This window comes from Mauremys mutica, chromosome 5 (genome assembly GCF_020497125.1).
Source record: "Mauremys mutica isolate MM-2020 ecotype Southern chromosome 5, ASM2049712v1, whole genome shotgun sequence".
NCBI classification, from domain to species: domain Eukaryota; kingdom Metazoa; phylum Chordata; order Testudines; family Geoemydidae; genus Mauremys; species Mauremys mutica.
This window is the reverse complement of record NC_059076.1, coordinates 130234947-130257658: the sequence shown is the minus strand read 5'-3', so window position 1 is coordinate 130257658 and position 22712 is coordinate 130234947. Positions and strand designations below refer to the sequence as shown.

At 41.9% G+C, this 22712-nt stretch overlaps 1 protein-coding gene across 1 annotated transcript in view; it reads left to right on the top strand.

Moving 5' to 3' along the window:
- EIF2AK3 (eukaryotic translation initiation factor 2 alpha kinase 3) overlaps positions 1 to 22712 on the top strand; it is a 65051-nt gene that overhangs the window by 12227 nt on the left and 30112 nt on the right. Inside the window, exons 3-4 of the mRNA XM_045019169.1 lie at positions 15446 to 15640; positions 18277 to 18407. Of these exons, the coding sequence (XP_044875104.1) occupies positions 15446 to 15640; positions 18277 to 18407 (326 nt within the window). The remainder of the gene's footprint in view (positions 1 to 15445; positions 15641 to 18276; positions 18408 to 22712) is intronic.

Below are 22712 nucleotides of genomic sequence, written 5' to 3'. Positions count from 1 at the left end.
GGTATACATGAAGTATTCACTCAGAGAGGCAGGACTTGCCCAGCTCCTGCCTCACATGGGAGGCAGGGAGTGGGGGGTCTCAGAACGTCCCAGAAGGGCAAGCTGTCCCAGGACCTGGCTCTCATGAGGGGGATACGTGGGGGATCCAACCCCTGTAGATGGGAGCAGTGAGAGTGCCTCAGACACCACCCAGAAGGGCAAGGCCCCCCCATATCCTAGATCATGAGAGGGCAGGGAGGGGGGGATTAGACCCACCTAGAGGGGCAAGAGTCCTCCCAGATCTGGGTGTACACATGGAAGGGGAGAATGTGAGGCTGAAAGATGTCCTGCCCCTCTATTCTCCACAGTTCTCCCTCCCCCTTCCTACTGTTCCGCTTCCCTCACCTGAGCCCCCAACCTGTCTCTCCTCCTCTACCCTCCATCCCCATTTATTCCCCTCTCTGCAGCCCCAAACCCCTTTCAGGAAGCACTCACATGTCTGTTTTTCCTAAAAGAGTTTGATTACATCTCCTCCTTCCCCCCAAATAAATTTCCACCCATGACTCTCAAATTGTTGCAATCTCAGGCCACCCAGTCAAAACTTTTTTTAACTTAGGTGGGACTTGTGATTAGCTTTACCTTGGGGTAGGTCAACTGAAGGGCAAGTTCACAGCCATCAGTCTCAATAAGGTCATCCCTTCATTAGTATCTCTCAGTGTAACAGTACAAGGCAGCAGAAGGAAACTGATTTTATCGGGGGTTCTGTAACTCAGGATTCCCTTGGTCAAATGACCCCAAATCTGGATCACCCATGAGGCACATCAAATTTCAAAGTAATACGAGTAACTGGTTTTAGAACATTCGCAATAATTGAGATTTAAAGCATATAAAATGGTGGGAATGGAAATCCTCTAGCTGTTTTTCTGTATTGACACATGCACACTGTAAAAAATGTGTGTTTTCTTTACCGTTATCCGTTTAGGTCCCCCAAAGATTTAGTGGGTGCCATACATTACCTTGAGACCATTTTGACTTGCATTACATCAGTAGTCTTACCTCTAGCTCTGCGCACCCCACGCCACCTCTGGCCCCAGGAACCTTTTAAAAAATGGCTGTTTTTCAGGACTTGTATCTCCATGTTCCTCGCTCAACTGACTCCAAATTTGAGTTGCTAACCCTATACTGCACCATCCGAGGCACACCAAATTTCATATGAATCCAGTTAAGCAAAGGTTTAAGCAGAAGCTGTGCCGTAACCTTAACTGTAGTAGTGCTATCACACCATTATAATAAAAGAGGCTTAGAGGGTTTCAGAAAACAAAATCTTGTTTTTACACAAGGAGTTCAGGGCTTCACCAGCTGTCATACTCTTCCAAACGAGATGACTAATGCAATTTTGATACCATAAGAGTCCAGGAATGAAAGTTAAGCAGCTAAGTCTGTCTACATTATAAATTATTTCAGTATAACTCATGTCGCTCGGGGTGAATAATCCATGCCTCCGAGCGACATAAGTTATACCGACCTCTGCACCAGTTGTAGATGATGCTATATTGGTTGGAGAGCTTCTCCCGCCGACATAGCTACTGCCTCTTGCAGAGAAAAAGAAGTTAAGTTGACGGGAGAGCTCTCTGGTTTGAATTGACATGGGGCCTTCTTTCTGATCCATCAAATGTACAGTACCTTCTGTCCAAAGGGACCACTCAACTCTCATGGAAGGGTTGCAAAGACGTTTGGCCTACTAGGACCCAATAAGACTGATGCATGACTCCTGGTATGGTTAGTGTTTAAATTTTGTTTTATATTGTTTTCTCTGTAATGCTTTTACCTTAAGAATAAACGTATTTTGCTATGTGAAAGCTGGCTGGTAACTGGTATACACTGTTGTAGCACCAGGAGACGGGTTAACATAGGTGCTGGACCCCTGCTGGGGAAATCAGTGAGATGCAGAGGAACTGGAAGCCTAAACCCCCAATCTGGAGGCAGAGAGATATGGGTACCCTTAAGGAAGACTGAATGGTAGGAGGTTGGGGGCAGGGTGGTCAAAGGTGGAGTTAACCTTGAAACTGTGACAGGTTCTAATTGACTTCAAATGCCAGATATCTAAAGTATTAATTGTCTATCTGAATTTTATTGCTCCAGATGAACTGTATGTGCTGACTACTGTCAACAGGGCTGCTGTACTTTAAATGCATCTGTGGAACGTCTGAAGTTTTATGAAGTCAGTATTACACAACAAAACAACTAATGAGTTAAGATGCCCAGGCATTAAAAATTGGCTTACTTACCAACTTGTATCTTGTCCCCTTTCCAATGCTGGTATGATTTTTAGCAGCTAAAATAGCACAGAGTTTGTGCTTGAAAATATGATAATAGGTGCCATGATTTTTAAGGTCCAACATTTCATTCCCCTCCAGAATTAGAAATTAATTCAGTATACCGTGGGGCACTTCAAAATATCCTGCTTGAAAATAATTTTATTCTTTTGCTTACCTGCCAAAATAGATGATCACACTTTTGTATTTCTTTTGCTGTAATTAAGGACACTTACTGACAGCTACAATACAGTGGGGATCATAAATCTCTCCTCTCCTCTCAAAATATCAGTAATGTCAACAACTGCTGAAGAAATAGAATATTCTAATGGGGTGTTGGTAGGTAAAACTCTTCATTTTACTTTTTAGAGACCTTTAAGGGTGTGACATATACTTTCTAAAATAGGACTTTCAGGGTTTAAAGATGGTACATAACATTTATTTTTTTAAAACAAAAACTTCAATTTCTAGTTTGTCAGAATGGCAGTTAGTGCTAACCACCCCAAATAAGTAACACAGCGAGACATTTAAGGACACCAGTGACTTAAAGACTGGTCTGGTTCCCACTGAAATTAATATAAGCCTCTCCTTTTCAGTCAGTTACTTTGGATTCTAAAAATTCCTGGGGTAAAATCCTGGCCCCAATGAAGATGTTGTTAAAACTTCCATTGACTTTAATGGCGCTGAGATTTCACTCTGGAAGTGTTTTCTCGCTCTGTCCCCCAAAGAAGGTAATCTCCTAATAAACTCTTACTTTTAAATAAACACTTTCTGATAACCTTTTTATAGTTAGTTCTTGGTTTTTTTCATTTTCTCTACTGAGACTCCTTTGATAGAAGATGATTACAGTAGCTTAATCTAGAAGGTAATACTGAATGTGTATTACACTTTGCAGTAGTAAGCATGCCAATAGCGAGGCAAGCTATATACTGTATTAACCTAAAACTTCTTGCATGAAACGTCAGGTGTGAAACTGCCCTTGAAAGGATTATGTGAATCTTATGAAACTGGTGTGTATTAAAAATAAGGAACTGCTCTTTCTGCTCATTTGATAGATCACTTTCAAATGTGACTTCCGCCTGGCTGATTCTCATGTTTACTATGTCAGGGTAGAGTACAGAGGGAAGTAGTTGTTAACCCTTGTACCTGGTGCAAAAGTCTGGAACTAATAGATTGTTCTGCTGCTTCTGAGTGAGGAAGTCTGGGTTTTTTAAAGTATTCTGGACAAAGGAAAACTAAATTGCCTTAATAAATAGTTTAAATTCATCTCAGTGTAAAACCTTAAACTTAAAACATCGACTTTAATACCTGAAAAGATAGTGCAACAAATTATTAAACAGTGTGTAAGCACCTAGAACAGTGGTTTTCACACTTCTTAAGGCTGAGTACCGCTTTCTGAATAATGTAGTCTACTGTGTACCCCCAAGATAGGATCATAATAGACGTATGATTAGATTGCCAAGTCTTACTAAACAAAATGCATTGTCCCCCATTACAGGATTTTTCTCACGTTCTCCAGTCTGAAAACCACTGACCTAGAGGATAATAGGGTAATAAGGAATAGCCAACAAGGCGATGCACTTGCAAAGAATGCTATCATTCTGGGGTGTATTAACAGGAGTGTGGTATGTAAGACATAGGAGGTAATTGTTCCACTCTGCTTGGCACTGGCAGCGCCCTGTCTGGAATAGAGTGTCCAATTCTGGGTGACACACCTTAGGAAAGATGTGGACAAATTGGATAGAGTCCAGAGGAGAGCTACAAGAATGATACAAGTTTAAAAGCCCTGACCTTTGAGTTAGGGTTTAAAAAAACCTGGGTCTCAGAAAAGGCTGAGGAGGGATCTGATAAGTCTTCAAATATGTTAAGGACTTTATAAAGAGAATGGTGATCAATTGTTCTCCATGTCCACTCAAGTTAGGACCAGGAGTAATGGGCTTAATCTGCAGCAAGGGAGATTTAGGTTAGATATTATTAAAAACTTTTTCCGTCTAAGGGAGGTTGTGGAATTCCCTTCATTGGAGGTTTTTAAGAACAGGTTGGACAAACACCTGTCAGGGATGGTCTAGGTCAGGGGTCGGCAGCCTTTCAGCAGTGGTGTGCTGAGTCGTCATGTATACACTCTAATTTAAGGCGTCGCATGCCGGTAATACATTTTAACATTTTTTAGAAGCTCTCTCTATAAGTCTATACTATATAACCAAACTACTGTTATATGTAAAGTAAACAAGGTTTTCAAAACGTTTCAGAAGCTTTATTTAAAATTAAATTAAAATGGGGATCTTATTAATTTAGTGTGATCCTTGCCCCTGCTGAGCTTTCCAATGTCTGCTGGCACGTATTTGGATACTTTAAGCTGCACACAGGCTTCTGAGTTATCAGTTGATAACCGTCTGGCAGGAGGTCAGCGGCTGGAACCCCAGATCGGCAACTGAGGTGAGTGGAGCTGGCGGCTGGTAGGGCTGAGCAGGTCCGGAAGCCTGGACCCTGTCTGGCAGGGGCCTGCGCTGGAAGCAAGGTGAGTGGGGCTGCGGTGGGGACCCCGGCTGGTAAGGGGCCAGCAGCCGGAACCCCAGAGTGGCAGTGGGCTCAGTGGGTCAGCCCACCCAGCCCTGGGGTTTCAGGGGAGGGCTGAGCATCTCCACCAGCCCCCCTCTGGGGTTTCAGCCCCCGGCTCCTGCCAGCTGGGCTCAGAGCCCACTACCAGCCTGGGGTTCCTTCCCCCAGGCCAGCAGCAGGCACTGAGTGGGACCGGCAGTGGGACCCCGGCTGGCAAGGGGCCAGCAGTGGGAACCCCAGAGCGGTGGCAGGCTGAGTGCCTCAGCCCGCCCCACGTGCCGTCAAAAATTGGCTCGCACGTGCCGTAGGTTGCCGATCCCTGGTCTAGGTTTATTCGGACCTGTGTCAGCACAGAGGGCTGTTCCTTCCAGCCCAACATTTCTATGATTTTATGAATGTACAAAATTATTCAAGTTAAACTCAAATAGCACAGTAGCAAAACTAGCCGACACATCTTCAAACATTGTAGTTGTTGAATTTTTTTCAAATATTTCACATGCTGTTCTCCATAAAAATCAATGCCATGTTAAAAATAGGCCTTGCTTGTGGTGCAAGTGGCTCAGATTATTAAAACTGAAAAGATGTTAAACTTGTATTATGTGCCCTGTGAATAATTAAAATGAGTGAATTTCACTTTCTTGCTCACATGCTCTAGCATGTTTCAGTTGCAAATACTTCACCAGAATGGTTTTACACTCAACTTTTTTTATTAGAATTTTTAAAAGTTTGACCTGTTTCTCTGTCGCGTTTTGTAAAACCTACTTTTCATATACTTAAATGTTGAGTCTCAGCAGATTTGACAGTATCCCTTCTAGATACTTCAAGCCTAAAGATGCTCACTGAAATTCCGGGTAAAGTTTGTTTCCCTCCCACCCCCCCAGTTATTCAGACTCCTGTCACTATTTGCAAACAGCCTTCAACAAAGGACTATGCGATATATTTGTTTTGAAAAACAGAGCACTTAAAGCTGTCATTCATGTTGATTGTGAGCATCAGCACTTTACTGTTGTATCTGCTGAATACTAATGCAACCATCAACCCGCATGATTTTGTTTTTAGACTGATTTTTATTATTTTAAAATATATTGAAGAGAACCTAGAAATGGATTTATTTTAACCAAGCACACAGGCATGCCATGCAGTAAACTTATTGTACTGTACTGCCACATAAAGCACGGCCTTCCATTCTCTTATCTCGGTTTTTAGCAAAAGGAGAAGAAATAGGGCAAAACAATACAGGTGACTAATTGTCATTAGTGTTGCACTATTTGTTTTTATGCATATGTGCATCTTAAAGCCTCTGTGAAGGGATAGAATACATCTACTACACAAGCAGCTCCTACTTGACACGCTGTGGCATCTGCTTGCACTTTGTAGCCTTATTACAGGAGGGCGTGCTGTGAGCTTGGTTCTGATTTTGCCAGATAGAAAGGCAAGGGTTGCTTCCTCTGGTCTCAGGTATGTGTTGTCCAACGGAATATAGAGACCGTATACCCCAACAAATGAAGAATAACTGTGAAAAAATTATATTGTAAACAGATGTCCTGGAATTTTGTGACATAATATTACAACCATAAATCCTGTTTTTGCATTCAAGTCTTAGAAAGGGGAGGTCAGTTGCTCTAAATTTAGGTGGATTAAGAACTTTCTGGGTAATTATATTTGTGCATATTTAACTTAGTGTATTGGTTTTATACCCTCAGTGGCAGTTATTAACAATTGATGCGTAAGGTGGTGATGGAAAGAAACAATGACCTCCATCTAAAGTTTGTACACTATAACCTTGTGTTTCCAAGTATTCAGGGGGGTGGGGAGCGGGGCAAGGTCATGAAAGCTAATGGCGGGATCATATTAATGTAGAGGTGATGATAAGCCTGCAGAGCTTAATGTGACATCCCTGACAATTTGAACTTGTGCCTTTTTCTGACTTCTTCTGTTTACATGGTATGCCTAAGCCTACTGAAACTGAGAAGTTGGCGTTAGAGGAGGGAGACAGCCATTGGGTTTGCCCAAGTGTCACTGAGGTAGAACCCAACTTCCTTCAGATTACTATGGGTATAAAGTAGAGAGTAGTTTGGGTTGTGGAACCTCTTACTGGTGATGCATGGAAAAAAACAGAAAACTGAGCAAGATGGTTACAAACCCGGAGTCTGTTTTTGGGGTTAACAGTTGGGTGGGAACCCTCTCTCCTTCCAAACTAGTTATGGTAACCAGTGGATCTTGATGAATATAGAAACCCAGCTATTTCCTGATTGACCTAGTACATTTATAGGAGGCAGGAGGATATTTGATGCAATGTTCTTAATGTGTTACAGGCAGGAAAATATGAAACAATGGTGGTGTAATCAACTCTGCTCAGTGGGAAATTTGTCCCTAGCACAGATACGTTCACAGAGAATGTACTTGGCACATGTGCCGAAAATAGCATGCAGCAAATGAATGTCAGGATAGACCTGCACTTCTGATTGGGCTTAGTCCTGCAAAGTGCTGAGCACTTCTGGGACTTGCTTAACACTTTTCAGTGTCAGGCCCATTATGAAATAGGCCTCACAAAGCTAGAAGGTATATAGCAGTGGTACAGGAAGAGCCCTCAATGCCCACTATGCTGTAATTCATATCAGGCCTGACATACTCACTACCCCCAACACACTTGTTATCAAAATAGGTATCCAAAAAGTATTTTGTAAGGTATCTTTTGTAAATTGGTGATGCATTGGTCATTGCATGATGTTTGTACGGATTGTGTATAAAGAATTATGTAGGTGTGCTGGAAATTTATTTTGAAGGCAGTGCACAAATCAAGTTTTCTCCGGACAAAGGAATGTGGAATTACTTGTCTGACTGGCTTGATTGAAGGCAGAGGACAATGAAAGTATATTTACATAAGGTAAACACAGCAATCAAGCTAACAAACAACAGAAGAAACAGTTTAATAAGTGCACTGAGGGTGAGAATCTGCACCCTCAGGAAGCCTTCCTGGCTCTTGAGACAAAGACAACGAAGTTATGAAAATGTAAGGGGGAGCAAAAAAGATTCTAGTTACGTCACTTAGGGGCCATAGGGAACAGCAACCTCTGAGCTTGTGAACGTTGGCTACTCTGGCATGGAGGGCTAGGGATGCTGGTACCCTGATGTGAGAGAGCTGCTTAGGCAAAGATTATAGCTTGTCAACGTTAAATTTTAGTCACTAGAAAGTATGTTGTTTTTTTGTTTGTAACCATACCTGTCTTTTTGTCTTGTTTAAATCTCTGTTCTTTACTAATATACTTTATTCTTAGCATTATTATAAACCATCTGTGCTGTCCTATTGAAGTACAGAGTGACTCATTCACTATCCTAACTAGCTGGTGTGTACGTTGCCTCTTTGGAGGGAGCAAACTTCTGTGTTTTTCCAGTGAGTGGGATTGGACATTGTAAAGTGACATCTCTGGGGACCTCAGAAACTGTGGTTTGCTGACTGTTATCTGCAAGGCAAGGTTTTGACTGGTGGTCTCAAAGAGTTTGCTGGGAAGGCAGACAGCCTCAAGCATCAGAGAGCAGTTTAGCAGCAGCAAAGCTCCTACTTGCTGAGGCAGAGGGGTAATGCGGTGTTTTATGGTTCTGGTTTTCCTGAGGAGAATGTCAGTACACTATATGAATGTAAATAAAAAGGAGACCACGCAGAATCAGTGTTCTGATGATAAAAACTCTGGGAAGTTGTAGCTACACTCTCTTCCTTATGGGGTTGTTTCAACAAAAGTCCCATGTAGACAGCGTTAATGCTAATACAGAAAATGCTGATTGTTTGAGCCATGAGTAGCAATGTTATTTGGAATTGCTCTGAACTAGTTTAGACATGGTCATGTCCTAGGACATCAGGATTGGAAGGGACCTCAGGAGGTCATCTAGTCCAACCCTCTTATCAAAGCAGGACTAATCCCCAGACAGACTCTTACCCAAGTTCCTCCCTCAAGGATTGAACTCACAACCCTGGGTTTAGCAGGCCTATGCTCAATGTTAAGGCTCCTGTAGCCAATGGAGTTTTTATCTACACTAGATCTAGTGTAGTGAAGCTGCTCCACTAGTGAAGCTGCTCCATTGTTAGCAAATATGGGAAACTTTTTGCTAGAAAACCCTACTGTAGACTCCGCCATAGAGACAATTTGATATCTTCCATTGTTTGTGCCTGAATGAAATCTCTCAGAGAAATAATCCAAAAATGCCCTGTCACATATGGGTGAATACTTTTCACAAAGTGATCATTCCATATCTGACCTCTTGGTCCTTGTCTCCTAAAGAAATCTGCACAGCATGAGCTGGGGTCTTAAATTCAGAGCTTTGCTTGGCACTAAAAATCATGGACTCAATAAAGACACTGGATATATGGCTCGTTATAACAATCTGTAACCCACTCACCCTCCTTTGTCCTGTGACTGCAGAGGTGTTAACTGCCCACTTCATTCTGAGTGGTCTCTTACAGCATGTCTTAATTCCTTATGTTCCATCTTGTATATAGCTGTGACACTCTGCATACCTTTCCCAGACCTGAAGAAGAGCTCTGTGTAAGCTCGAAATCTACACTTAAAATGCTGCATTAGCACAGCTGCAGCACAAACTGTGGGGCATGCCCCCCTAGGGGGCAGGGAGGAACATTCCGGGGGTGCATCAGGGCCCAGGTGTAGCCCTAAGGATTAATCTGTTGGTCTGTATAAAATGTCTTTGTAATAAAAGTGTGTAGGCTGCATAGATTAATAGAATTTGCAATAGCTGTAATGCAAAATACCTAGAAACTTCTAGGCCAGACATCCTGGCCAATTTCCTCTGTGACTCTAAAAGCAACCTTTAAGACCCTTACTCAGAAAAGTAATGATAGGATACAAACCTACGCAAAATGTCTAGGGACTTTTTCAATGTCTGCTAACCTTTCACCTAGTTAGGGTGAAAAGGAGGGTATTTCTGCCCACAAATCTAACAAGTACAGGTACATAGCTGTCATTAATATGTACACAAAAGGTCAGCCTATAAAAACAGGTACCCTCACCTTTCCATGGGGGAAAGACAAATTTGGGCATAGGAGGAAGGATTTCTCCCTATAAAAAGGGTGACAATCCACCATTAGGCAGGCGATACACCTATCTATTTTCTTATCGTCTCAACCTACTTCGATGCCTCTTTCTCCTCTGAAAGCTGTCAATACTAAGTCGTAGTATTAAGTCTTTTCACAGCTGTAAGTATGAAATAATTCTTATTTCTGTTTTACTTTAAAACATCTAGTTTAAAAAAGGGTTTAACTTATAACCAGTTTCTTTATAACTTCCTCTATCAAAGGTGTAAACAACACCCTATTTGCTACAAAGTGCATTTAGAACTGTGTATTATAAATTCATATCTCTTAAAGAACTGTAATATTTTGTAACTTTGTAATCTCAAACTGCTTTTAACATTTTACATTTACTTCTTGTTTTATTAATTTTAAATAAAAGGTCTTAATTAACTAATTTTGTCTCAGTATAAATTTCCTGTCAAATATATCCCAATCTCCTTGTATAAATTCTGTAAAGCCTGATTCAAGACGAACTTTATCTTCTAATCACACATATTGGCGAGCCATACCCATATTATTAATATCTATTAATTATTATTAATATTATTAATTAATTAGAAAATTAATTATTAAATAAAACTAAATTAAGTAAATAAATTCCACTGTCCCTACTAACCCTCCCCAAATCAGGCTACACAGGCCAGCCCCCACCCAGCCCTGCTCTGCCCCCTGCCCAGCTCCCAACCCAGGCCATGGCTCCATTCCTGGCCCTCAGCCCCCGCCTGCAGCCTGCTCCAGGCCCAGCCTCGGCCCCTATACCTCTGTCCGTACTCCACTCCCAGCTCTGGCTGTGGGGGAGGGGAGGGCGGAGAGGGGTTAATGGGGCAGCCGTGATGTGAAAAGTTTGGGGACCATTGGCTTAATTGATGATGCTCCTGCTCCAACAGGAGAGTAGTTATCTACCGCTTCTTGCAGAGGTAGATTATGTTGACAAGTAAGCTCTCCTGCTGACATAGCGCTCTGTGCGCTGGGGGTTAGGTCAGTGTAACTACATCACTCAGGGGTGTGGATTTTTCACACCCTTGAGCGGCGTAATTATGCCAATATAAGTCTGTAGTGTAGACCTCATCCTTGTCTCGTTCACCAGCAGAAGTTGGTCCAGTGAAAGACATTACCTCATTCACCTTTCTCTGTGGCAGAGAGACATCATTCAACATTTTTAACATTGACCATAGGGATTAAGCTCAGCCAATTAGGAGCTGGAAGTTGTCCCCCTAGGAATTGTTACTGATCACAACAAAATATGCTTGAAAATCAAAAAATATACATTAAAAAATTGGTGTACAATCATCAAAATTACCCTAATGAAGACATTTTACTTTAAATGTCTTCCATATTTTTCCTATCATATGGAAGCTCAGCAACTCTGCAACAGGAAAAGTTGACATTTTTTTGGCACCAGATTTCACCCAGCTCTAGTGTTTGAACATGAACATGTCATGATACTTGCTTTCTGCAACAAGACTTTGGTCCTAGAATGAAATGTAGGAATATTGTTTCTATTAAATAACTTACGGAAGCTTTAGCACTTTAGATGCCTTTTACGTCTGTTCATTTGAGCCTGTTTCTAAAATGAAATGGTAGCTTTACCCTTTCCTGTCCCAGCCTGTACTGGAATCTCACATGTGATGCCCTCCTTTCCAGTCAACAGTCTAGACAATGAATTCCCTGGTAGCATGTGCCATTTCTTGTTGTTATGCCTTTTTGCTTTTGTTAAGGCTTTTAGAAATTGCATTACCTCACCAGCCTGCTTGGTGATTGTGCAGAGACTGATTCCAATTGGCTGCTTGGTATGATACTGCCAGCCAATGTATGAATTTCAGCTTAAAAACTCTCATTTGAACTCAAGTGTGTATTTAAAGTGTTACTTCTGAAAGACACGCCACTTAACAATTATGTGCCATATTGCTGACCAGTGAAGCTGAACAAATAGCTATTTACATTGACAGATGAGAGGAATGCATAAGTGCATCATGGTAACCTACATTTGCTGTGCCAAGAGATTTGCAGCTGACTGCCTGTGTGACTCACTCCTTGGATTAGGAGGTGAGGTAATGCTTTTGAGATAGAGGGTGATGTCATTTCTTTACCTGAGTTGCATGCCGATGCTGATTTCTGTTGCTCTCAAGGAATTAGTTCCCTTCTGCTTCCTCAGATATACTGGGTAACAGTTCAGATAACTCTTATGAATTCTGGTACTAATTCTCTATCTCTGTAGAGACCTTGCAAGTAAAATGGCTTACATTTTCTCTCTTTTAAATATATAATATACCTAAACTGAGAAATTCAAAAGATTTCTTTCAAACCTGCTTCAGAACTGCTGAGTATAGATACACTGAAAACACCTAACAAAAGACAAGTGTCCTATATTCAAAAAAAGAACAGGAGTACTTGTGGCACCTTAGAGACAAATTTATTTCAGCATAAGCTTTCATGGGCTACAGCTCACTTCTTCAGATGCATAGAATGGAACACACGAAAGCTTATGCTGAAATATGCTGAAATAAATTTGTTAGTCTCTAAGGTGCCACAAGTACTCCTGTTCTTTTTGCAGATACAGACTAACACGGCTGCTACTCTGAAACCTTCTATGTTCAGATTTACCTCTGTTAAACAGATGGTGTATTATAAATCTGTTTTGGTCTCTGAAGTTAGTTGAAATGACAGTACAGAAGCTTTTTTGGCATTAGTTCAGTTGAATAACTGATGAAAAAGGAGAACTTGCAACATAATATCTGTCATTCAGTCTTCATATTTCTTATTCCATAAACTGTTTCATACCAATGGAAATATACATAAGGACAAACGTGCTGTTGAGCACTTACTTGTGAGTAGTCCCATTGACTGTAAGTGCATGAGTAAGAGCTCACCAGCATAATGGCTCCACAGTCTGGCCAACTGATTTGTTTTTTTTTTTTAATCCGGCACCTGCTGACCTGACCTGACAGTCTCACACCTGCTCTTTATCAATGTCCTTAGACTTGTACATTCTGGGAGAAAGTGGTTTAAATGCCTTAGTATTCAAGTCTGCATGTGCAAAAAAGAGTAACATCAACCCAAGAGAACTCTTCAGTGCTGTAATTAGTTGGATAGGTGAAAGTGGAATGTCATAAATGCTCAAATAGTGATGGACCACTTGATTCACTCCGTTCTTATAAACTGTACGTTTGGAAGGCTTTATGCCATCAAATAATGTTTGGAATCCTTCACCAAAAAATTACCATGTTGCTATAGATCTGTATTATGTAAGTACTTGTTTTCTTTAGTTACTATATAGGGTTTTTTAATTATATACAAGCAGTAAATCAAAATGCAACATTTTTCATTTATCTTACTCCTCCATACCTGACTGGATATCCCATTTTTGTCTTTCCTGTTTTATATTGTAAACTCTTGAATTTGGGAACATATTTTACTCTGCTTTGTAGTGTACCTACTAGCAGGATTTTATTTTAATTACCTCTGCCAATTAAATGTTTTTTAGTAAATAAATATGCCCAGGTAAGATGTCATGAACTGCAGTGTCTAGGTTTGGGCGAACTTCTGCATTTTTTTTTTAAATATTATTTTTCTTGCTGGAGTGTCTTTTTAGATGCTTGGGAGTTGAGACACAAAGTAAAGCTTCTCTGGTTTGCTCAGTTCTAAAGACCTAAACTCTCAAATGGGGTATTTTTTGTTTAGGACTTGCTTTATCAGTGTGAGCGTTAGTTGCTGTGCTGGTTATGAATGGGAAAACCTACTGTGAATTTCACTTTGGTTAAATTTCACAAGTTCTGGTCATGCTAGAATTTGAACTGGGGACCCAGATATAAATGAAGAAAATCATTAAAGCACAGTGAGACAATATAAAATGCTGGCTGGCATCATGCTATTTCATTTTTACTGAGAATAAGATCAGTTTATTATTGCTGAGTTGATTTTTATTCATATTTTTAATTTTGCTAAGGCTTTGTTTACACCTGGTAATTTTAGCTTGCCGGTTTAATTGATGTATAGTAAATGCTAGAAACTACCAAAGTCTTGTCTGTAGCTGAACTGGTGGTAGCACAAGTGGAAGTTTCTGCAAAAAATTTCTATTGTAGAAGTTGTCTTAGATGCTGTTCTGTCTAGTGGCTATGGAGGTAGGACTTCAGGCTCTGTAACTAAATTGCATTATAGTCTTGGACAAATCCCTTAGGGGTGACCTGCAAAGGAGTGATATTTAAATATATTAGGCTTGTTTTTTCGCAGCTTTACAGTGTATAAGAAGCCATGAAAAGTATTTTATTAGATTTGTTCTGTAAATTTTTTTTTATGTACTTGGAAATATGAACTGTAAAGTATGGTCTTCCTTGGCTCTGTTGGAAGATCACTAATCTAGTATGCCAGATGTTTTCTTTGCACTTGCACTTCATAGTATGTGAATTCAATGAGATTATGTTGTTGGGCATTGACAAAAGAGACAACTGTTCTGAAATAGCATTGAGGTTTGTCATGTTAATCCACATACTGAAGAGTTAAGAATTTGAAGATTAGTTTCCAGCTATTCTTGGCACAGCAGAGCCATTGCGGCTCCATAGAATTAGTTGAGATTGATCAGGATGTTAAGATTTGTTAATAAGTTCCCAAGTACTCATTGACAGTGAGTCATACTTCCGACCTGTGATCTCCATGAAAATCTGAATGTACTGGAGACTGAATTCTCTACTCCTTTGAGGATTATTTGACCTGCTGTATGTTGAAAATGAAATACTTAACATGTAGTTGAACAATGTTTTTATTTTGAAAAGTACATATTGTGTGTGGTGGTGGTGTGTGTTTTCAGGGGGAGGGGTTAGACCTACAGGTGTAGGAAGCAAGAAATTCAGAAATAAAACCCAAACTCTGAATTTAACCCTGCTGGGCCTAAACATTGCTGTGACTGGTGTATAGGACAGGAGCTCAATAAATATGAAGGCACAATGGTGTAAATTAGAGAGGGTTCCCATATTGCTTCACAATTTTCCCTTTCATGGCATTCAGTCTCCTATCTATACTGCAAGGAAAGGTAGGGTTCATAGGTATCAGCCAGTGGGCTCTTAAAAGAACAGAGGGCAAAGGCAAAGTGATATCTATAACATAACAGAACTCTTTTGAAAGCATCACAAAATGCATGTAGTAATGGCTGTTCACCCTCCTATAGAAAGATCATCATTGCTTTCCATTAGCATCATATTTTACACAACTAGGTGAACGCTATCCCATCAACTGACTGAACTTTATAATAAATTTAGCAATCCCTTAAAACCTGGCACAAAGCACTAACTCATTTTTTTTCTTTTAAAAATTGAACAGGGCAGGTTTGATTGTTTTTGGTCTAAATGTACATGCAAATGCTCAGCCAACTTTTTCTGACAGTTTGCCTTTCTGATAGTTGGGGAAAAAAATTAAGGTATGCTGTCATCTAACACCATACTTGATTCTGAGAAAAACATTTCTGGCTCTGTGGCATTGTGTGTGTTGTGTACTCAGTTTTATTTAATGCTTTTAGGTATTTGGGAATAAGATGATCATTCCTTCCTTGGATGGAGATCTTTTCCAGTGGGATCGTGATCGAGAGAGCATGGAAGCTGTTCCTTTCACAGTTGAATCGCTGCTAGAGTCGTCCTACAAATTTGGAGATGACGTGGTTTTGGTTGGGGGAAAGTCCCTGACCACATATGGGCTGAGCTCATACTCGGGGAAGGTAAACATTTGTCAGTGGGGAAAGCGGTGTGTTTGTGTATGTATTTTTGAGAACTGTTTCTAAAAATGGAATTGGGGTGGGGGAGGAGGGAGCGGGGGCAGGAGGGTTTAGAACTTGAGATCTGATTCTAGTGTAAAACTGCATGGCGCACACAAGATTTGATTAGCTTTGCAACTTCTTTGGTCAACAAAACTCGTTGGTGCCTGGGTTTGGAATAAACTTATCTTTGATATTCTGTCATTCAGCCTCCCAAATTTTCAAGAAAGAATTAGATGGTACATGAATTTCAAGTTAGATTTTCTATTCTGTAATCAAAAAACCCAAACAATTTAGAGCAAGCTGAAAAGCTAAGGTGGGTGGGGGTTTGGGGGAGGGATGTGTGTGAGAGAGCAATATCTGGCTCGACCTGTGCTTATTTCTGGCAAGTTTATTTTAGTACTTGTTGTTATAAGAACTATTATTTACACTTTCTAAAATCATATAAGATAACAGGTAGAACTACTCACTGACTGCCTGCAGAAGAGATTTTATTTTATTTATCAAAAAACAACTTTTAAAAAAATTCAGAAAATTGTCCACATTGAAATATTTTTTTTATGAAAAAAAGTGTGCCTTTATGTGTCTTCAAAATTTTGATTGAATATTGGTCAAATGATTGTCTAAAGTTTGCTTAGCAACCAAATTTTTGCTAAAAGCAATCTTGAGAGTCTTCTTGTGGGGTAAAAAAGCTGGATAGAGAATTGGAAAAAAATAAAGTGGTTCTATTTTGAACTGAACCTTCTACATTTTGTGAATTTTTCAATAAACTAGTGTTTTTTGGGGGAGGGGGGCAGCTCTCTTTAAATCAACCACGTGCTTTAGTGCACCAGGCTGAATGTACTACACCTTTGGGGAATGGTATACAGCAGTCACTAAAGATAATGATGTTGAAGACCTGGGACTGCACAGTAGAGGAGTGCATGGGTTCCCCTTGAATCTCTGGTTGACAGTTGCACTGTATATGCTGCAGATGATGTTTGCCTCCTTCTCGGGGCGGGGGGGGGGGGGGCAGGGAAGAGGGGAAGGAGCTGTTTGGGTTTCTTCTTTGACTTCTGGCTAGATTCAGAGAAACAGAGTTGCTCTGAACAGGGAAGAGTGCCCAGCCTTCCTTGGCCACGGAGTTAGTGACTTACAGTAACTCCTCACTTAAAGTCGTCCCGCTTAACGTTGTTTCGTTGTTACGTTGCTGATCAATTAGGGAACATACTCATTTAAAGTTGTGCAATGCTCCACTCTTTCATTGTTTGGCTGCCTGCTTTCTCTACAGCTGGCAGCCTCCCTACGCCACCCCCCAGCGCCTCCCGCCTGCCAGGCAGACCTTGCAGATCAGCGCCTTCCCCCTCCTCCTCCTGCCTACGGAAATCAGCTGGCTTGCGGCATTTTGGAGGGAGGGGGGAGGAGCGAGGACTCGGTGTGCCTCCCCCCTCCTTCCCCTGCCTCCAGAATCCAGCAATCAGCTGGCTTGCAGCGGTTAGAAGGGTGGGGAGGAAGGCAGGGGGAGGAGCCAGGATGCAGTGTGAAGTAAAGGGGGAGGAGATGGGGGTGGGGGTGAGGGCTTGGGGAAAGGAGTGGAGTGGGTGGGCTGAGGGTTGAGCCTCCTGGCCCTTGTGCTTGCAGAATAGGGGAAGCTGCCCTGGAACCTAACCCCCCCCACCATTTACATTAATTCTTATGGGGAAATTGGATTCGCTTAACATCCTTTCACTTAAAGTCGCATTTTTCAGGAACCTAACTACAACATTAAGTGAGGAGTTACTGTATAGCGTTTTACAGGATGGTACTGAAGAAGGGATTGAGGTTTCCTAAAGGGGAGATTTCCACCCACCTTCCTAAATTAAAATTGCCCACTTGGAAGACCTGAATTAGGAAAATAATTCCAGTCTAGCTCCCGTAGGATTAGGAATGCTAAAGTCAGTGCCCTACTGCAGCAGGGAGATTGTGATACTCTTAATCACTCTCCAGGCTGACTAGGCAGCACTGAAGGAGTGTTATCTATTCTGTAGACAAGAAAATTGTCGTCTCAACATTTGATCCGTTACACTGGTATAAATCAGGCGTAGCTGGTTTGAAGTCATTGGAGCTACATTAATGTGAAAGTAGTGTGACATCAGAATTGGGCGCTGGGAGTCTTATGGAAGGGGTTTTCTGAATCTTTCTATTTGTCAGCATATGATAGGAGAAATGGAGAAGTATTGATCATGGTGGAGTTGTGACTTCTTCTGTATAAGTCACATAAGAATTTGCTAAGAATTTTAAGACCAAGATTTCCAAAAGTGACTAGTGATTCTTAGGTCCCCAGTCAGAGACTTATTAGCACTTTCTGAAAATCACAGCTCTGAGTACCCATCACCTGAAAACAAGGCCTCTATAAGGTGTTTCAGGTTGAATCAGATTGGCCACCCAAAATTTAAGTACCCCAGAACGACTACTAGTTTTCTAAATGTTGGCCTATGTCTCTAAATCATTTTGCTCATAAGGAGCCGAAAAATTCTCCAAAGATTTGTTGACTTTGAATGTCATCATTGAGCTACCTAGTTTGCATTCATGTTGATGTTTGATGTTCCAAGCTTATGTGAATTTCTTTTCTTCTCCCTTAGGTGAAGTACATATGTTCAGCTATAGGCTGTCGCCGTTGGGATGATGATGAAACAGAACAAGAAGATATTCTTCTCCTGCATCGAACCCAGAAAACAGTCCGTGCTGTCGGGCCACGTAGCGGCAATGAGAAGTATGTATGAGTACAGTTTGTGGTCTTAGAGAGTGATGAGCTCCCAAAATCCTAAGAACCAGTTCCCTACCAGGTCTTCAGCAGCGGGGATGGGGTCCTCACTCGCTCTGGGTTTTCGGCGGCATTTTGGTGGCGGGTCCTTCACCCCCCCGTTCCCCATCCCCTGACTGCCCCTCCAGAACCTCTGCCCCATCCAACCCTCCCCCCCCACCCCTTATCAAACGGCCCCGGCCCCTTACCATGCTACTTACCCCCGCCTCCCCCCTCTCCCGGAGCCTCAGCGTGCTGCATCCAGGAGCGGCCCTGGACAGCACTGCAGCGGCGTGGCTCCAGCGGGACCTGAGCTCCTCCCCGCTTGGAGCCACCTGGTAAGGGGGCGTGGCTGATAGCTCTGGGCCGACTGGCAGGAGCTCAGGCTCACCACTGGTCTTAGAGCTGTTCTTAAGATAGTGTGACAGTAGTGAGTGGGAGCAAACACACATGTCTTTTAATTCTTATTGCTTCAGGATTTGACATTCTTTTACCCCTGTTGAATTGGGGAATTTATGGGGTTTTAGCCTTCCCACTAGAGACCTGCCAGACTTCTGTCATTTGGATTCTTACCCTGTGCTTTCTAACATTTTGAGGAAATCTCTCATACCTCAGGGTATGTCTACACTACCTGCTGGATTGGCAGTTAGTGATCGATCCAGCGGGGGTTGGTTTATTGCCTTTAGTCTAGACACGATAAATCGACCCCTGAGCGCTCTCCCGTCGACTCCTGTACACCACCACCATGAGAGGCGCAGGTGTAGTTGACGGGGGAGCGGCAGCAGTAAAGACACATGGTGAGTAGGTCTAAGTATGTCGACTAATTCAGCTACGTTATTTACCCCCCCCCTTCCCCACCCCACCCATGTAGACCAGGGCTCTGTCTCCAGTTGTGTCATAAATGAAGTAAGAAGGTACCTGGACATTTAGTCTACCCTTCCTATATCAAATGGGAATGACTTTTCCTTGGGCTTGAATACGTCTAATGAGTTTGTCAAAGATGCCAAACTATGGAAACATTGCCACTCTGCTCATCCTAACTGTTACAAGTATTTCCAAATATACAAATTGAAATGTCCTTTTCCAACTTAAGCAAGTTGCTCCTGGTTTGATTGCTATTTTTCAGTGTTCTTTTCCCCACCTCTTTACCTTAATAACCTTTTGTATATTTTATACTCAATGTTTACACTTGTCCTTTTCAATGTAACTCTTCTAAAAATAAAAACACTTATTCCTTTAGTTCTTTAAACCCTATTCTCAAATCCCTTTATTTTGGCTGATCACTTACTTTATTTTATATGGGATCCTGTATCACAGAATCATAGATTTTTAACTTCCTAAGTGAAGTACTTTGCATGTGGCTTCATTGAATATCATCTTGTTGAATTCAGATCAGTTCACCAATTTGTCAAGATCACACTGAATTTTAATCTTGTCCTCCAAAGTGCTTGCAACCCCTCCCAGTTTGGTGTTATCTACAGATTTTATAAGCATATTCTCCACTTCATTATCCACGTTATTAATAAATACTGAAAAGTGCAGGACCCCACTTGATATGCCCTCCTAGTTGGAAAGCGAACCATCAATAACTTTTTGAGAATGGTATTTCAACTAGTTGTGGACAGAGCTGGGGGTGAGGGATTTGGGTGTGGGAGGGGTTCAGGGCTGGGATAGAGGCCTGGGGTGCAGGAGGGAGTCAGAGCTCTGGGCTGGGGGTGCAGGCTCTGGGGGTAGGGATGGAGGTTTGGTTGCAGGAGGGGGCTCTGGGTTTGGGGGGGGCTCAGGTCTGGGGCAGGGGGGTTGGGGTGAGGGCTTACCTCAGGCGGCTCCCGGTCAGCGGGGGTGCTACGGCAGGCTTCCTGCCTGTCCTGGCACTGCAGACCGCACTACTCCACGGAAGTGGCCAGCAGCAGGTCCGGCTCCTAGGTGGAGGCAAGCAAGTGGCTCAGCATGCCTCTCGCCCGCAGGCACCACACTTCCCAGCTCCTGGCCAATGGGAGTGCAGAGCCGGTACTTGGGGCGGGGCAGCGCACAGAGCCCTGTGACCCCCTCTCCCCCCCCCCCCCCGCCTGGGAGCCAGACCTGCTGCTGGTCCCTTCCTGGGTGCAGCACTATGTCAGAATAGGTAGGGACTAGCCTGCCTTAGCCAGGCAGCACCGCTGACGGGACTTTTAACGGCCTGGTTGGCAGTGCTGACCAGAGCCGCTGTGACCCAGTGCCTTACATTCCGCGACCCACTACTGGGTCGTGACCCACAATTTGAAAACCATTGCCGTAGAACAGGGGTAGGCATTCGGCACGCGAGCTGATTTTGAATGGCACTCTCACTGCCCCGGTCCTGACCACTGGTCCGGGGGGCTCTGCATTTTAATTTAATTTTAAATGGAGCTTCTTAAACATTTTAAAAACCTTATTTACTTTACAGACAACAATAGTTTAGCTATATATTGTAGATGTATAGAAAGAGACCTTCTAAAAACGTTAAAATGTATTACTGGCACGTGAAACCTTAAATTAGAGTGAATAAATGAAGACTCGGCACACCACTTCTGAAAGGTTGCCGACCCCTGGCTTAGAATGACTTTCATCAGGCCCCACTTATCTATCTAAATATTTTTTTTCACCTGTTCTTTCCATATTTTGGCTTGTGTTCCTTCTACCTTTTTGTTAATATTAATTGTGTTAAGCATCTGGTCACAATTAACATTTTTAGTGAAGAATGAAGCCAACAGGCATTAAACACTTTAGCCTTCTTGATGTCGTCATTTATTAGCTTTTCTTCCTTGTTAAGTAGAGAACTTTCCTTCGTCTTTCTCTTGCGCCTAATATATTTATTGACCCTCTTGTTACCTTTTTATGTCCCTTGCTAGATGTAACTCATTTTGTGCCTTAGCATTCCTGAATTTGTCCCTACTTGTGCTATTCTTTGTACTCCTCTGAGCAATTTGTCCATATTTTCACATTTTGTAGGATTCTTTGATTTTTCAGGTCATTAAAGAGTTCCTGCTGGAGCCATCTTGGCCTCTTACTATTCTTCCTATCTTCCTTCACCTCAGTATAGTTTGTAGTTGTGTCTCTAATACTGTTGCTTTCAGAAACGGTGAGTTCTCCTGAACCCTTTCCCTTAGGTTTCCTTCCTGTTGGACCTTATTTACCAGTTCTCTTTGTTCAAGTCTGCTTTTTTGAAGTCCAGTGTCCTTATTCTGCTACTTTCTCTCCTTCCTTTCCTTAGAATAATGAAATCTATCACTTCTTGATCATTTTCGCCTTCAGATACTCTACCAATTCCTCCCCATTGATCAGAATCAAGTAAAAAATGTCTGTCTGCCCTCCTCACCTACACTTTCTATATTTAAACTTAAAAAAACTTCTATAGGCACCTATTCCTTACGGTTAAAAAACATAGTACAAAATATAGGAGATGACCAGTCCTTTATACTATCAACACAGTAAAAATCCACTAACTAACGTGAGGATAATAAAACCCCTCTACGCCCAAGTCCAACTCAGAAGCCTAAATTGGAGAATGGACTTTGCAGCATGCCCAGGAAGTTAGCAGTTCTAGGGTCTGGCAATAGAGAACCCATTCTGAATCTGAGCAGCTTTGCAGCCCCATAACTCTGATTTGGAAGTTGGGATTCTCTGGCTTTTTTGTGATTAGCATTGGCCAGGATAGGGATAGTGCTAAAGTGTAAGGCAGCTGCCACATTTCCTCTTTCATTGCTCCCTGGAGTCATTGTGACATCTGATCCATCTAGGTCCCTCTGTGTGTGAGTGAGAGATCAAACGCGGTTCTTTCCCTGGCAGCATTGTGGGGGGTGTTTATATGGTAGCTTTGATCTTGGTCCAGGATAGTAGCTTTTATTTTATAAATTTCAGTAGAAAAAGATAAAAGTTGAACATTTTTTTTATATATTAATATACACATTTTAAATTGGTTTCAGAATAGCAGCCGTGTTAGTCTGTATCTGCAAAAAGAACAGGAGTACTTGTGGCACCTTAGAGACTAACAAATTTATTTGAGCATAAGCTTTTGTGGGCTACCGTTTTAAATTTACAATTTTAAATTGGCAGTCTCTGGGTCCTGGTAAGTTTACAATATGGTCATATATATCTTTGGGCATCCAAACCTATTGTTACTTATGAATAAGTATTTTGCCCCTTTGTCATTCAATGTGAACTGCTGTCAAAACTATGAGTGTCTTGACAGTTTGAGCATTGTTCTGCGTAGTCTTTCTATTCACGATGATAGTTCTCAATATTTCTGCTTTGGTT